Below are 14,364 nucleotides of genomic sequence, written 5' to 3'. Positions count from 1 at the left end.
CCAGCATCCCTGCAGGTCTGCATCTGGCTGACAACTTTGCCGCTTTGTTCTGTGTCTTATTTTTCCTGTTTTGTCTAACTTGAAGCACATAAAATCAATGTAAGAGCACTATTGAAAATTGGACACTGAGTTTATTAGTTAGTGGTCCTCAGCCTCTTCTTTTTAACCATTTACTTTGTACTACTTTCACTCTTTCCCTATCTTGTTCTCTTACTGCCACCACAACCTTGTCTCTGTCCTGATACCACATTGGTATATCCATGCAAATCAGTCAATTTAATTCCCTTGACATGGTGTCAGTGAGGGCCTCTGAGAGCAATCTGGCCACACTGTGGCTCTGCTTGGTTGAGCATCCCATAGAAGAGAGGAGAAGAATCTCTGAGCTCAAAGGTCCCACATTACAGCCTCCAGGCAGTCCACCTGTCCATACCTATCCCATCATCACATTTCATTACTGGATGCCAGTTTATTAGAGCTTAATTAAACTTTGGAATTATTCATCTTACATCTTTATCTTAATATTATTGAGATATGTGCTATGAGTGAAATGCATTTGGCCAAAACATTAACATACCATCACAGTCAATCATAGCAACACACAGTTGCCCAATCAGTACCATTCCAGTTTCCTCTCTCCTGTGAAGTGCTCTTCAAAGCAGGCACGTACAGGGCAGGCGTTCATGGAATTGCACGAAATGTCGCCTGTGTCTGCATCTCAGAGAGGCTGACAGACAGACAGACAGACAGGCAGGCAGGCAGGCAGGCAGTCTATATCCCATATCCCTGCTCAGGTGAAACCTGTGCAGCATCCGATATGCGCCCCTGCTTTTACACACAGGTCTATGACTTTTCTTTGTTTGAAACTGCCTAAGCTGGATCTGTTGTGTGCGCAAACATTCCTCGCTGCATGTTTATATTGGAGCTATTGTGGTGGTTTTTCTCGGCTAGATCTCTTTAAGTAGCCTACCCGCTGACAGACGCACATCAGCCACCTTTTTGGCCGGGAGCCCAGGCGGGCAGCAGGCGTCTGCATTCCGCTGAAACCAGTCTCAGAAAAACAAAAAAGCCCCCCCAAAACCTGCACAAAGGGGCTCATTACGGGAGAAACTTCACAGAAAATCCACTAGTTAAAAAACCCATTATAATGGAAATAAATGCCAGTTAAGGTGCATGTTAAGCGTATAGAACGCCAGATTGCAATTTAGATTTTATTGTAGGCTTTTTTATAGGCGCTGAATATGAAAGCAAGTCTCGGAGTTGAAGCCGTACACCATCGTATTTACCTTGGCTTATATAGCCTATTTCCGAGAGGTCCGGCAGTAAAGGTAACGCTGCAGCCAAAAACCAGAGCAGTGAGCCTCACTCTGCCTACCTGTTTACTCCCTCTATGTCCAAAAATGTGCACACAGGTACGGTAAAGCCATCTGAGCTCCCTGCCTCCTGGACAGCCTGCCAATCCAGCCTGGCTTTGACCGTGATCTTGGCTGGCTACAGTGGCAAGGGACACACCGGGTCACCCAAATCTACCTCCAGCATTCCTCCATATCCCTGCACGCACGCTGCTGTTGGCTCAGGGAAATTATTATATGAATAGCATCGGAGCGCACAATAATCCCCTCGTGCCAAAAAAAAAACGAAACCCCAAGTCAGCTTCAAATCTAACTTTTCTTTAGGGCTGATTTGCATCCGCTGACATTATCTCTATCACTGCTGTATGCATTGCATGTAGCCTATAGATGTGTTGTTAATCGTGCTGAGAAATATCTGGGAATTTAAAATGCACTGACAGCATGCACAAATAGAAAAAGCGCAAACGCTCAGGAAATGTGTTGTACTTACGATTTGAGGGGGTTCTGTACCGCTGTGGCCATTTTGATATAGTATGACAGAATGCAACACTGCAGAGCCCGGTATTGTACATGTAATGTAGCAGCTATTTCAATTTCATTCATTCTCTGGGGCTGCGGCTGGAGCGAGCAGCCAATGGGATGCGGGAGCGCTCTGTGACAGCTTTGGGGAAGTGTAGTTTTTTACGCATGTCAACATGAAACATGCTGAGGAGAAACGCACTACAAGTACCAGCGGGAATAGCGGTTTAAGTGGACCACAGTCCCGCCTCGGACTTGTAAGGGCAAGCCATCCCCCAGTTCCGAATTTATTGGGGGAAAAAAAAACGTCTATAGTTAGGCGTATGTCAAGGTTGGGTTGCAGGACTGTCTGTCAGTCTGAGGATGCCAGCTTCTCTTATGCATTGTTGCCTTGTCTCGATGATGATGATGATGATGATGATGATGATGATGATGATGATGATGATGATGGGCGATGTTGAATCTGCACTGGCCAGTCCCAAAATTGCATCACATCATATAAGTGGCAACTCGATGGATACATTTCATACTGAATGCATTTGAAAATGTATGTATAGGCCTATACATATATACATATATATATATATATATATATATATATATATATATATATATTTATTAAGAAGTAATTTAGAATTACATTTTTGCATATATGTGTAGGGACAGAAAGTCGATATGTTGTGAGGTATAGGGAACTAGAAGAACAAAAACTATTATATTTTCAGAAAGGCATTACTTCATTTCCATAAAACATAAGCTATATAGTCCACATATAAAGGTAGTCAACTCTTTTCTACTAAAGAAAACTTAGACAATATATGATGACTGATAGGCGATTACCCGTCAGTAACAAGTTTATCTAGGGGAAATGAAGATAGCCTAGATGTTGTGTCTACATAACCTTACATTAGTGGTGGCATGTTATTAGACCCATTGATAATCTTATATTATCCATGCTAGGTAGCCCTGCACTGAGCAACTTTAATTATTCATTAATCAGGGGCAATGGGTTGGGAGTAGGCCTATAATTGATTCTTTCAGACATTTGTCTCTCATGGTTGAGCCTGGAGAAAGGCTATAACCATCTCCGATCTCCTCACCTCCACTATCCTTTATTTCTTCCTTTTTTAAATTCTTCCTATCTGCTTTCTTTCCCTGCTTGGAAGGAAGGAAGAAAGGAAGGAAGGAAGGAAGGAAGGAAGGAAGGAAGGAAGGAAGGAAGGAAGGAAGGAAGGAAGGAAGGAAGGAAGGAAGGAAGGAAGGAAGGGAGGAAGGAAGGAGCGAGCTCAGCCAGGACTGTTAGAGTAGCAATGCTGGAATTTCTATCTCCATGTCCTGTTAGCAGCAGTGGCGCCGCTCTGAAGCCATTCAGTGACATGTGATATTTATAGATCTGTGCTAACAAATATTTAATGAACATTAGCAAGCAGCTCTAACATGGCAGCAGTGCTCCAATAAAACACTATCTGCCAGTTAAATGAAACCTTGATTCCGTGTGTTCCTGTAATTATAAATTAATTGCAGTTTTAAAAGACATATTTTAGGCTACAGCTTTATGCAGTGGAACAAATACAGTATATGGGCTTGAATTTTGTTTGGTTTGCATACTTGATATAAACTTGAAAAATCTGCTACATAATAAACACAGAATTTATGGGTCTGTGAAGTCATCACCTCATCTATTTTTATGCTTTTCCATATTTTGATTTAAGAAGTTTGTTGAATGGCAGGTTAGGTGTCATTCCGCCTTTTGTCCACATGGTGGTGCTGATACACCAGACAAGACGTTGATCAAACGTACATAATGCGTCTTACGTCACTGCCTAAATGCTCCTTTGCTCCTCCCGCAGCGTCAGCAGTACACGCGCTGTTGTTGTGATTGACAGACACAAGAGGAGTCAGGTTGAACTTTCGTTTTGCCGTCACAAATATGTTATAAGTAATTAAACAACGATGTCCGAAATACTGATGAAAGAAATGGAGAGTATCTCGATCAGTCCAATGAAGGCAGAGCAGTGTCCAGACGGTGTCCGGAGCTTCCTGCTGGTGGATGAACAAGAAAACCTGCAGGTAAAGTTAGCTAACGTCAACTGAGTTAGCGGATGCTAACATTTAGCTCCTAAGCTAAGAAGAGGAGGACAGCAACACGCATTCTAATGAAGGCCATCAACTATCGGTTGTCCCTGATGCTAACAGTTACAGTGCTGATGCATGAGTTCAATTAGCAGTAGCTTACAAAACACCGAGCTAAAGTCAAGTTATTATTTTTAACTCAACAAAATGAGCTTGTTGACACATGTCCACGATTTGTTAATATAATAACAATACAGCTTTTACCCATGGCGTCCGTAGTGTTTAAGCACATAGCTAGTTTTCACCAACAAGGGCTCAAAGAAATTAAAAGCATAACTACCACGGACGGAGGTAGAGCAGCAAATGGGTTTCTCGTTGGGAAAGTCCCTGGTGAGTCATATAGCACAGCTGACCCGCAGGGAGTCGCCCTCTTATGTAGGCTATTGTTGTTAACGTTACAGCAGTACAAAGTGCAGGCGATAATGATGATTTTTTTTTTTATACTTATCCAAATAGTCTGGGATGTATGCACAAACAATTTTGTCTGTTTGTCCTAAGAAAGCTAAAGGGCCAGCATAATATTGTTAATTAATACAGCTTTCATTTCAAAGAGTCTTTGTTTTTCTGGACTGAATGTAATGGTCTCAAAAATAGTAGAACATAGATAACCCAGTTGTTTTTTCTTGTGTGTTAAGGCTCCTCGTCACCCAAGACTGAATTGTTCACCCAAATTTAATAAGCTTTTGCCTTGATTCAATGAAGTCAACTAGGGGAGCCAATAATAGCACGTTAAGAAAGCCCAAAAACCATCCTCTGTCAATAAATGTCTCTCCGCCTTGTGTTGTCCTTCCTCCCACTACAGGTCCGCGATGAGTCTGAGTTTGTGGACAGACTCGGCTGTGGGGACGTGGCAGGAGTCAAGGTCATCTCCATCTTTGGCAACACCGGTGATGGAAAGTCACACACCCTCAACCACATCCTATTCGGTGGTGAGAGTGTATTTTACACCTCCAAGTCCCCCAGCTCCTGTACGGTGGGAGTATGGGCAGCGTATGACCCTAGCCTCAGCCTGGTCTCCCTGGATACTGAGGGCCTGTTGGGGGCCGCAGCCAATCAGAACCAGAGAATGCGACTGCTGCTAAAGGTAATTTTAGTGGCCGCTGGTTGGTTTTGTTGGAATTAACTGATAGCTGGATGTATTTACACAAAATAGTACATTTTGTATGTGTGTGTGTATATATATACATATACACACATATATATATATATATTTATTATTATTATTATTATTATTATAATATATATGTTTGTCTTTACATCACGCAATGTACAGTTCACCGCAATGCAGTTGTCTATAATTAGAGTGAGAAAAGGTGTGCTGATACATTTTGGCTATGGCTAGTGGGCATGTAATAAGACTAGTTGATAGGTTGGTAATTATCATTTGCAGGCACCATGCATTTCTTGATAGATTCTAAATTGTTTTATAGCAATTCTGGCAGTATCAGTGCACATGTGAAATAGTGGTGCTTGTTTTTGGGACAGCTGGTTTTAAGAGGGCTGGAGACACACATCAAGTGTATGTCCCTCTAAATTTAGATGGCTGCTAAAAGAGTAAGATGTGATGTGTATCTTGTGTCTTACCATACATATATTGGAGTATATATTGTTTTCATTATTTCCCTCACACAAGTAACAATATTTCTGAGTACCTTAGACTACTTGTCAACCTCTGCCTATGCTCTCAATGTAATTTATCAGCTAATCCTTGTACATCTATAATTCAGTTTCTCCATGTGTCCTGTTTTCTCGGTAAAAGTCATAGATTCTACATCTGTCTTAGCTCTATATCTACTCCCTTCTTTTCCAGGTATTGGCAGTGTCTGATATAGTAGTCTATCGTACACGAGCAGAGCGCCTCCACAACGACATGTTCCAGTTTCTGAGCAATGCCTCGGGGGCCTACCTGAAGCACTTCACCCCAGAGCTCAGGGCCCTCTCGAGTCGCTGTGGTCTGGACGTGCCCCTCTCTTCTCTTGGGCCTGCCATCATCGTCTTTCAGGAGACCACCCACACCCAGTTGCTCGGTCATGGTAGGGGAGGGAAATATACTAAATGACATGCACATACTGTATGTGATCACAAAAACACACCTCAGATTTTCAAACACGTTTCTTTGCTTTTTTACAGGATATATTGTAATGGGTTTTATCTCTGGTTCTGTGCCTCCTTTCTGTCCCAACTAAAATGTCTTTGCTTTTCCTTTCCCTTGTAGATTCGAAGATGGCCGGCCATGCCGACACGCTGCTCCAGAAGCGTTTTCACGACCTGGGCTTGGGGACAGAGGCCTTCAGCTCGGTGCAGTATGTTGGCACCCAGACCATCACGCCTCCCACTGATTACAACAGGCTGCTGGAGGCCGTCAGGCAGCAAGTAAAGAACACTCACACACGCTCCCCCCGCCAACCCGGGATAGTGTTTCACGCTCTGGAGGTAAGTGGTTGACCATTACCTTCTTTATTAAATAGACACCATGTAGAATTTTAGAGAAATTTAACATAGAGACGAAGACAGTTTTGTCTTGTGGTCTCGACTCTTATCTTGTTTTGTATCAGCTTTTCCTCTCCCATCAATCTTCACCTTCTTTTTTTTACGTTTCCTTAGGCCCTAAGTGAGCGTTTCTGTGGGGAACTGTTAGACGACAAGATGACCCCTTACTCCTTCTTCCCAGACGAGTACTTCACCTGCTCCGCTGTTTGCCTCAGCTGCAAGTAAGTCATTACAAACATGTTTGAGCAGGTACTCAGTCTCTTCTCTCCAGTCTTGAGATTGAATTGGGCATGACATTTTACCTAGACCAAAATCTGTGTATATTTAGACTGAAACACTGGTGAAATAAATAAATAAATCATCAAGTGAACTTTTCATGACTTCTCTTACATTGTTAAGTGCACACTTATTTAGCTCCCGAATCCCATTTTTCTACTTTCAAAAGATAAAAAATCTAATATTTTTTGGAATTAAAATAATCCCTAGATTATGTTGAGCGTTATTATAGATATTCAAGAATGTCAGGGATGGCTGTATCACACTTGTAGTTTTATTTCTGGGCTGCTATGTTCTCCTATGGTGGATGCTTCATAAGAGACCTGTTACTGCGTTCCACCTCCCAGCAGTCTACTGTCTATTACTCTGTTTCTCAAAGAATAGTATCATTCATTCAGCCTTCAAGACATGGAGACAGGTCACACGGCCATTGGGGCTAAAAGCATTTTCCACTCTGGCGTTGGTGACATCTAACCTTGCTCCCACCCTCTGTTATGGATGAAGTCTGCTCCTCATGGTCAAAGCTCGGCATTAGCAGGTTCAGACATCTGTACATTGATCCTTTGCATCCTTTCAGCAGATACAGTTTCCAGTTTAACAGCATTACTTTCAATTTTTAGAATTGTACTGTGGGGACATAGTAGATCTGGTTTTAACCAGTTAATTAAACCCTGTTGTGCAAAACCATACCAGACCCAAATTGTTATTCAAAGCGGAGTATTTTTAGTCATAAATTATGCCTGGGGATCTTTAATTTCTAAACGTACCTCTTGTTACTTGAGTTGGGGAACATACCTCTTGTTCAGAATCTTCCCACAGCAGTTAAAGCCTTTTATTGCTATATGGAAACATAAACAGACACACAAACAGAAGTTCAGTTGCCACTGGCTGAATCACAGAATTGGAATTTATTCTCACAAAGCAAAAATCTGATGTTTGTCTTACTGTCTCCCCAGTGGGACACATAAAACTTGATGTCTTGTTTTTATAGTTTTGGAAAGGAGAAATGGGAGTCCTTTACTCTATTTATTTCTTTCTAAGACACCATAAGACTGGTTCTGAAAGGATTCTGTCTTTAATTAATGGACTGTACACATTGGTCCGACTTTTACGAAAACCTGCCCGCATCACTGACTCTGACATCTGTGATGTTGGTTTGAAATGTTTGGTTGTCTGTCTCATCTCCAGCATTCGCTGTAAAAATGGAATGAACCATCTGAGAGACAGGGTCCCCCACATGGCAGATGGACTGTGCCAGTATGTACACCAGTACAACAACAAGGTCCTTATCTGTAAGGTAAGAGCGACTCCTGACACCAGTCTTGCCAGCTAGTTCAGGTGACCTGGGACCCAAAAATGTGACATTTACAGTATGTTGTTTTATCTCACCAAAAAAAAACAACACATTACCCAATTCCTTAAGTATTTGCTATATTATTTTCTGTGTTCATGTCTGCAGAGGTGCTATGAAGGAGGCAGAGAGGTGATTGTCTTGCCCAAGACGTCAGCTTCCAGTGACAACCCTTGGTTTGGACTGGCCAAGTATGCCTGGTCAGGGTAGGTAAATACACACACACACACACACACACACACACACACACACACACACACACACACACACACACACACACACTCACACACACTCACACTCACACTTCATGATGTCTCCCCACCTTCCCATCAGCTATGTGTTGGAGTGTGCTAGCTGTGGTGTAATCTACCGCAGCAGACAGTACTGGATGGGAAACCAGGACCCTGAGAGCGGCGTGGTGCGATCTGAGGTCAAGCATGTCTGGGAAGGGGTGAGTACTTCACCCTTCTTCGATTCCTCCAGTTTATAGATTCAGTACAAAAGTACTGAATACTGACATTATTGTTTAGCATCTGATGGATGAGATTATGCATAGCTATCTTTAGTTATATATTGAACATTTCATTCCAACAAAGCTTCACATGCAACATACACCACTTAGCCATTGAAACAACGTTAAAATTAATATATCTTGCATGAAGTTTGGTGAGCAGCCTCACCTAAGAGACTGATATCCTGCAAGGGATACATTTGTACTATTTATCACTGCTTTAGTAGGGATTAATTGATTGGTATCGTAGTGATACACTGATCCACTGAACACACTATACACTAATACACTGAATTTTGTTCATCTGTCTCTCATCTCGCTCTTTCTACTTGTCGCCTACATAAACCTCTGCCCCCCTGCTTCAACTGTCTTTCTTCTTTTCAGTCGGACACATTTCTGACCAACCACCAGAACGCTGCCCAGAGGGTCCTGGATGGGATGAACTTTGTGATCCAGTCAGTGTCCGAGTACAGCACCGGGCCCACCAAAGCTGTCACTGCCTGGCTCACTGACCAGGTGGCACCGCAATACTGGAGACCCAACACCGAGATCACTGTGAGTATGAAGAGGTAAAGCTGAGACAAACACTGCAGAACAATTTAGATTACAAGGATCAAAGTTAAAATACACAAGGCCATGTGTGAAAATATATTTCCTTTCAAAATTATCACAGCTTAAAGGAGAATTCCGGTCGATTTCAACACATAGCTCTGTTGTTTGTGTTCATGGAGTGCTGTCAGTAGCAAGAAAAACGAAAATAATCGGTGTTGCCTACACCGAGTTATGCTCCTGCTACAGTTCGCACCCAGGCGGCTGAAACGGGGCAGGTTTTAAATGTGCTTTTAGCCTCTTAACATGTTTGAGATGTCATTACAAGTGGCTAGCCATGTGGACTGATTCCTTCAGAGTGAACACTGAATGTGACTGCAGTAGATGTGAAAGAAATGCAGAAAAGTTGTGCTAATTCAGCCAGTGCATATATATCTCTGTTTAGTTGCGGTGTTACAGTGAAGTCCACACAAGTCGATTGACATGACTCAATGCTTGCAATAATAATGGTATCCATGTCCTTCCGTCCCTCAGGCCTGTCATGGCTGTCGGAAGGTGTTCGAAGAGGCGGAGAGGAAGCACCACTGCAGATCATGTGGCGAGGGTTTCTGCCACCCCTGCTCCAGCCACAGGATGCCGGTGCCAGAGAGAGGCTGGGGCAATGGCCCTGTCAGGGTGTGTAAGGCCTGCTACCGACAGGGAGGGCCAGCTGACACTAACAGCCAGGGTAAGACACTTCCAAAGAGTTAGTGAACTTCAACAAGCAGTTTATGTAAAATTACATACAGTAAAGGTAATTTTAATAAAGCAAGTAGTATCGATAGATCCTTTTAAATTATGTGTATTAACACATAGCGGGGTCAGTGATCATGAATAAGCATTTACTTTGCTAGCATCTAGCTTATCTCCACTGATATTTCCTTTCCTATATCCTTACATTTTAAAATGTGTTAATTAACAAAAAAAATGTAAGCCATACAATCACATCTATGAATATTTAAGGGATGCAGAATCCAGACAGTGCAGTGGGAAAAGAAAGAAAAACTGATTCCTTTTATTTAATAGTGATTGTATCTGTGATAGATGCTCATATAAAAATATTATTGCTGCTTTTGTGTACTGCACATTTGTGTCTTTATCTCTCTCTCACACATATACACACCTCTGTTCTTTAGTGTGTAAGGTGGAGCCTCGTGGTCTGATAGCTCGCAGGGTGACGGAGGTGGCCCAGTCCACACTGGACATGGTCACCACAGCGGTGGACTACCCTCTCTGTGAGTGCACTGGACTTTATGTCTGGCTCAAATTGCTTTTGACCAATCGAAAGTTTGTTGAACATGATTCTAATGACCAATTTCACAGTACAGAAATGGGCCTGTTGTATCACTGATGCAATCACTGGCTGAAATAGTAAAGTTTAAAGTGGAAGTAAATTGCAACAATAATGAGGGGAGAAAAGATATTGCAACAACCTCCAAATTTGTGCTGATAACAGTTGACTTTAAATTCTGGTGAATGTACTGAACCACTGGGCCACTTTGACTTGATGGCTCACTTTCACAGAATGTATGGCATAAATAAACACCTAATGGTCTAGAAGATTCATCACATTCATCATGAGTTACGGTATTTAATAGCAGTTTGGAGATTCACACCATAAACACTAATGAAGCTTTGGGTCCTGTAAAGTGATTTATCGGTCCCACTGTAATATTATATGCACTGTGCAGTTTCACAGAATGTTTTGTTCAGATATGGATATGTATGCTCTCATAAAAATAATATAAAATTCCTTCAGAAAATTTTTAATTAAATATTTACTGTTCGATCCACTCCCTCCAGGTTTTGTGAAAGGTGTGGCTCGGCCAGACTACTGGGTGCCAGACCAGGACATCACCCAGTGCAACCAGTGCTCTAAAACCTTCACTCCAGCAATGTCCAAGCACCACTGCAGGGCCTGTGGACAGGGTGTGTGCGGCCCCTGCTCCTCACACATCAAGCCTGTGCCCTCCCGAGGTTGGGACCACCCAGTCAGAGTGTGTGACGGCTGCCACGCCCGCACGGATAGTCTGTGATTTATTTGAACTGGGAGAACTCCTTTTAGATGATCCACAAAAACACTGTGAATACTGGCACTGCTGCTCCAAGAGAACAGGGAGGATTGATTATGCAGCATTGAAAAGAAGCTTAAAATGGTCCCCGCCTGGGTAGCAGGCCTGGTGTTTTATCAGTAGTGAGAGCTGACCTAGGATCAGCTTTCCATCTCATCTGCCTTCCTTCCCAACTGATTTTGCAGTGGTTGTGAGGTCAAATCTAACATAGATCACCTTCACCACAGCCTTACTGGACCAGTCAAACTGTCATAAAACCAACTGGACAAATGGAAAGCTGCATATGTGATTTTAACTGACTGGATATTTAGAAAGTTAAGACATACTAAACTTTTCTCAATTTGCATTATAACAGCAGAGCTTGTACTCTTTAATGCACTCAAGTACAGTCTTCTTTGTTCATTTATTTGTGTTTGCACAGCCCTGCACCACGTGACAATTTCTTAATTTGACCAATTTGTTGGCTAAAAGTGACAAAACAAGTGAAAAGGGATGCACTGCACTACTGTCCATTTCAAAGATGGAGCCATCTCAGCAACTCACGTCATCTTGTGTGTGAGGATTGTGTGATGTTATCTTTTTTTCTCCCTCTAAACCATCTCTCTCTGGGGTATATAAATGATGGACAGAGGGGAAAACACAAAGCATTTTCAGACTTGGAAAAAAAAGTAACTTTGTGTGTGCCTGTATTATTCTGGTCAGAAAGAGATACAAGATGTAGAAACATGAGCTACAGCAGTGTGTGCCTTCATGGGAATCTTGATTCCCATTTCTATAGCCCCTAAAGCTTGTTTTAGGAGATTACTCCACATGTGCAAGAGTAATGAGATTATTTGTGCCTAATTACAGAGCAGTGTAACCTACAGCCTTGCTCATCTAACTCTTACATTTGTATCTAGGTTATGGTGAGATAAATAGGAAGAAAAAAATCTGTCGCACAACACATTATATACATTCCAACATATGGAAATACCTGTGTACTGATATAGATTTACCTTTCAAAGGTTATAATAAAAGGTAGGCACTCTCTTGAGCCACTGATACTTCAAAAAACATTCTTAATGTAATATATGCACCTGCACTAGACGGACACAATTTAGTTGTTTTGATATTTGAAAGGCGATCAAATCCCTTGCAATGTTGATGGAAAAATGACACTGTCAAAGGGAGTTTCTCTGTTTAAAATACTGGATAGATGAATGCAATTTATATGTCTAGAAATAATCAATTACATTTTTAATGATGTTTTTCAGTGGAATCTGGAGGACTGGGTGTCTCTACAAATGTATTCAGTCACTTACTGCCTTTCTCGCTGCTTCTCTCTCTCTCTCTCTAATCGCTACCTTATAAGCATGCTTTATTTGCATGAATGGGTATTACACATTATTGCAAAAGTAACTAGATGGCAACAGAAAGACAATGTGGCAATACAAAAAGATCATATGTCAATCAAGTAAAGATTAAGCTGGACACAGACTTTGTCACATCTTAATAGATTTCAGATTTTTTTAGCCCATATCAGGAAAGATACTTCTCTGACATGTTTATATTTAGTGTTTGTCTTCTATGTGTCCTAATCAACACTTCCTCTGTTTTGCTTTTATTTAAAGTGATTAATGTCAGGGAGTTATTTAGCTAATTCTATGCAGCATTTGGTGATACTGTACTGTAATACGTTTTTGTTTAATTCTATTTTCCCACTACTCATCATAAAACCCTTTATTAGCAGTGTCCATTTTCAGCAGCAGTAAATATGTTCATTTCATTGTCATAATAAAATAAGGACATTAAAATGTTTTATCCAAATTCTACTTGGAGGAATGTAAATGTTTTCTGTACTTTTTACTGGCATGAAGTCCCTATGTGCCTTTTCAGTCAGGCTCCATATGTGTGAAACCACACATGAGCTAATGTTCAAGCCAAGATAGGTGTAGCTGCGTGCGTGCGTTTGATAAAATTTACTTTCCTGAGAACTTACATTTTTTAAATAGTCACTTCCATTTAGTCTTCATTTATTTAATTTCCAGTCCATTGAGTAATTCTCAACTGATGTTAGATGTAATATCCTGGTTCCTTATAGTGAGCCTAAGTGAAGTCCTGTCTCAGACTGCATCCTGGCCTCACACGTGTCTGTTGTTTACCTTTTGTTGTTTTTCTCTGTATGTTTAGCCTCCAGCTAATTTACACAGATTATCAACAGTGGAGCTGCTATTTACATAATAGCAGCTGGCAGGTACATACAGATGTGTTTCCAATATAAAGTATTTCTCTCTGTCTCTCCTACATCCAGTTCAAGGTTATCAGAAGTTCATGGTTCCTGATGTCCAGCGCTCTAATGGATCGCTGACTAATATCCATGATGCAGTGCTCATTTCCTTTACAAACCAATTATTCAAGGCTTAATTGACTTTAGCCTCACATTTACAGACTATAGACATACTGTCAGACAGAGGAGGGCCAGGAGTATCTGTATATAGACTGTAGATGCTATTTTTTTATGATTTAGCACACATCAAAGTAAATACATTTAAATGGAAGACAACATAAGAGGCAATGAGGTGTGTGTGTATATATATATATATATATATATATATATATATATATATATATATAAATAAAAAATGATACACTTGAAAATATAACTTCCTTTTATTGGTTGTTGGCTTTGAGGTGATGATCAGCTGTAGATCATGGTCTTATTTGTATTAACTACCGCAGTACAGTGCTCATTCTTCACTGCAGAACAGACACATTTTAAAGGTACCATGCTGTAAAACTGATTTAGAGTGAAAAGTGAAGTTGTAGATAGAAAGAGCGCATTACACAGTGAAGTGTAGTAGAAAGATTGTTCTGGTGTTGGTGTGGACAGGCACAGGTTTTGACTGAGTTACTCTGGTGCTAAATTATATTGCTCCATGTGTCTGCACTGTTATTACTGTGTGTGGTCCCCCCAAACCGCTGTGGAAAAAATCCATCATGAAGCGTTTAAAAGCCTGTCTACTGGAAGAGGTACATGTAGAAACAAGTACATGAAGTGACTGTTATGTGCTCACTATCTGTCACAATCATGACCAA

General features: G+C 41.3%; 2 protein-coding genes across 5 annotated transcripts in view; one reads left to right on the top strand and one right to left on the bottom strand.

The window, feature by feature from the left end:
* dpf1 (D4, zinc and double PHD fingers family 1) overlaps positions 1-1,975 on the bottom strand; it is a 42,747-nt gene extending 40,772 nt beyond the window's left edge. For 2 of the 3 annotated variants that reach the window (XR_005637979.1, XM_039790144.1), the window contains exon 1: positions 1,840-1,975. Coding sequence is in view for 2 of the 3 variants with exons in the window: in XM_039790144.1 (XP_039646078.1) it covers positions 1,840-1,952 (113 nt within the window). In the remaining variant the exon portion in view is untranslated. The remainder of the gene's footprint in view (positions 1-1,839) is intronic. The other variant, XM_039790157.1, reaches the window with a different exon arrangement.
* A 1,745-nt stretch (positions 1,976-3,720) lies between these two features.
* si:ch211-11n16.2 (zinc finger FYVE domain-containing protein 1) lies at positions 3,721-13,100 on the top strand. 2 transcript variants are annotated; one of them, XR_005637451.1, is made up of 12 exons: positions 3,721-3,938; positions 4,804-5,085; positions 5,812-6,034; positions 6,217-6,434; positions 6,606-6,712; positions 7,956-8,064; positions 8,227-8,324; positions 8,452-8,569; positions 9,014-9,198; positions 9,713-9,905; positions 10,354-10,452; positions 11,021-11,138. XR_005637451.1 is itself a non-coding variant. In XM_039787058.1 (12 exons), the coding sequence occupies exons 1-12, from the start codon at positions 3,822-3,824 to the stop codon at positions 11,251-11,253; spliced, it is 1,968 nt and encodes a 655-aa protein (XP_039642992.1). In that variant the 3' UTR covers positions 11,254-13,100. The 2 variants fall into 2 exon arrangements, 1 of the variants encoding a protein (XP_039642992.1); XM_039787058.1 differs by having other exon boundaries at positions 3,822-3,938; positions 9,014-9,184; positions 11,021-13,100.
* Positions 13,101-14,364: the final 1,264 nt, after the last annotated feature.

This window comes from Perca fluviatilis, chromosome 2 (genome assembly GCF_010015445.1).
Source record: "Perca fluviatilis chromosome 2, GENO_Pfluv_1.0, whole genome shotgun sequence".
NCBI classification, from domain to species: Eukaryota; Metazoa; Chordata; class Actinopteri; order Perciformes; family Percidae; genus Perca; species Perca fluviatilis.
The sequence above is the reverse complement of the archived record's forward strand: the minus strand, read 5'-3'. Positions and strand labels throughout refer to the sequence as shown.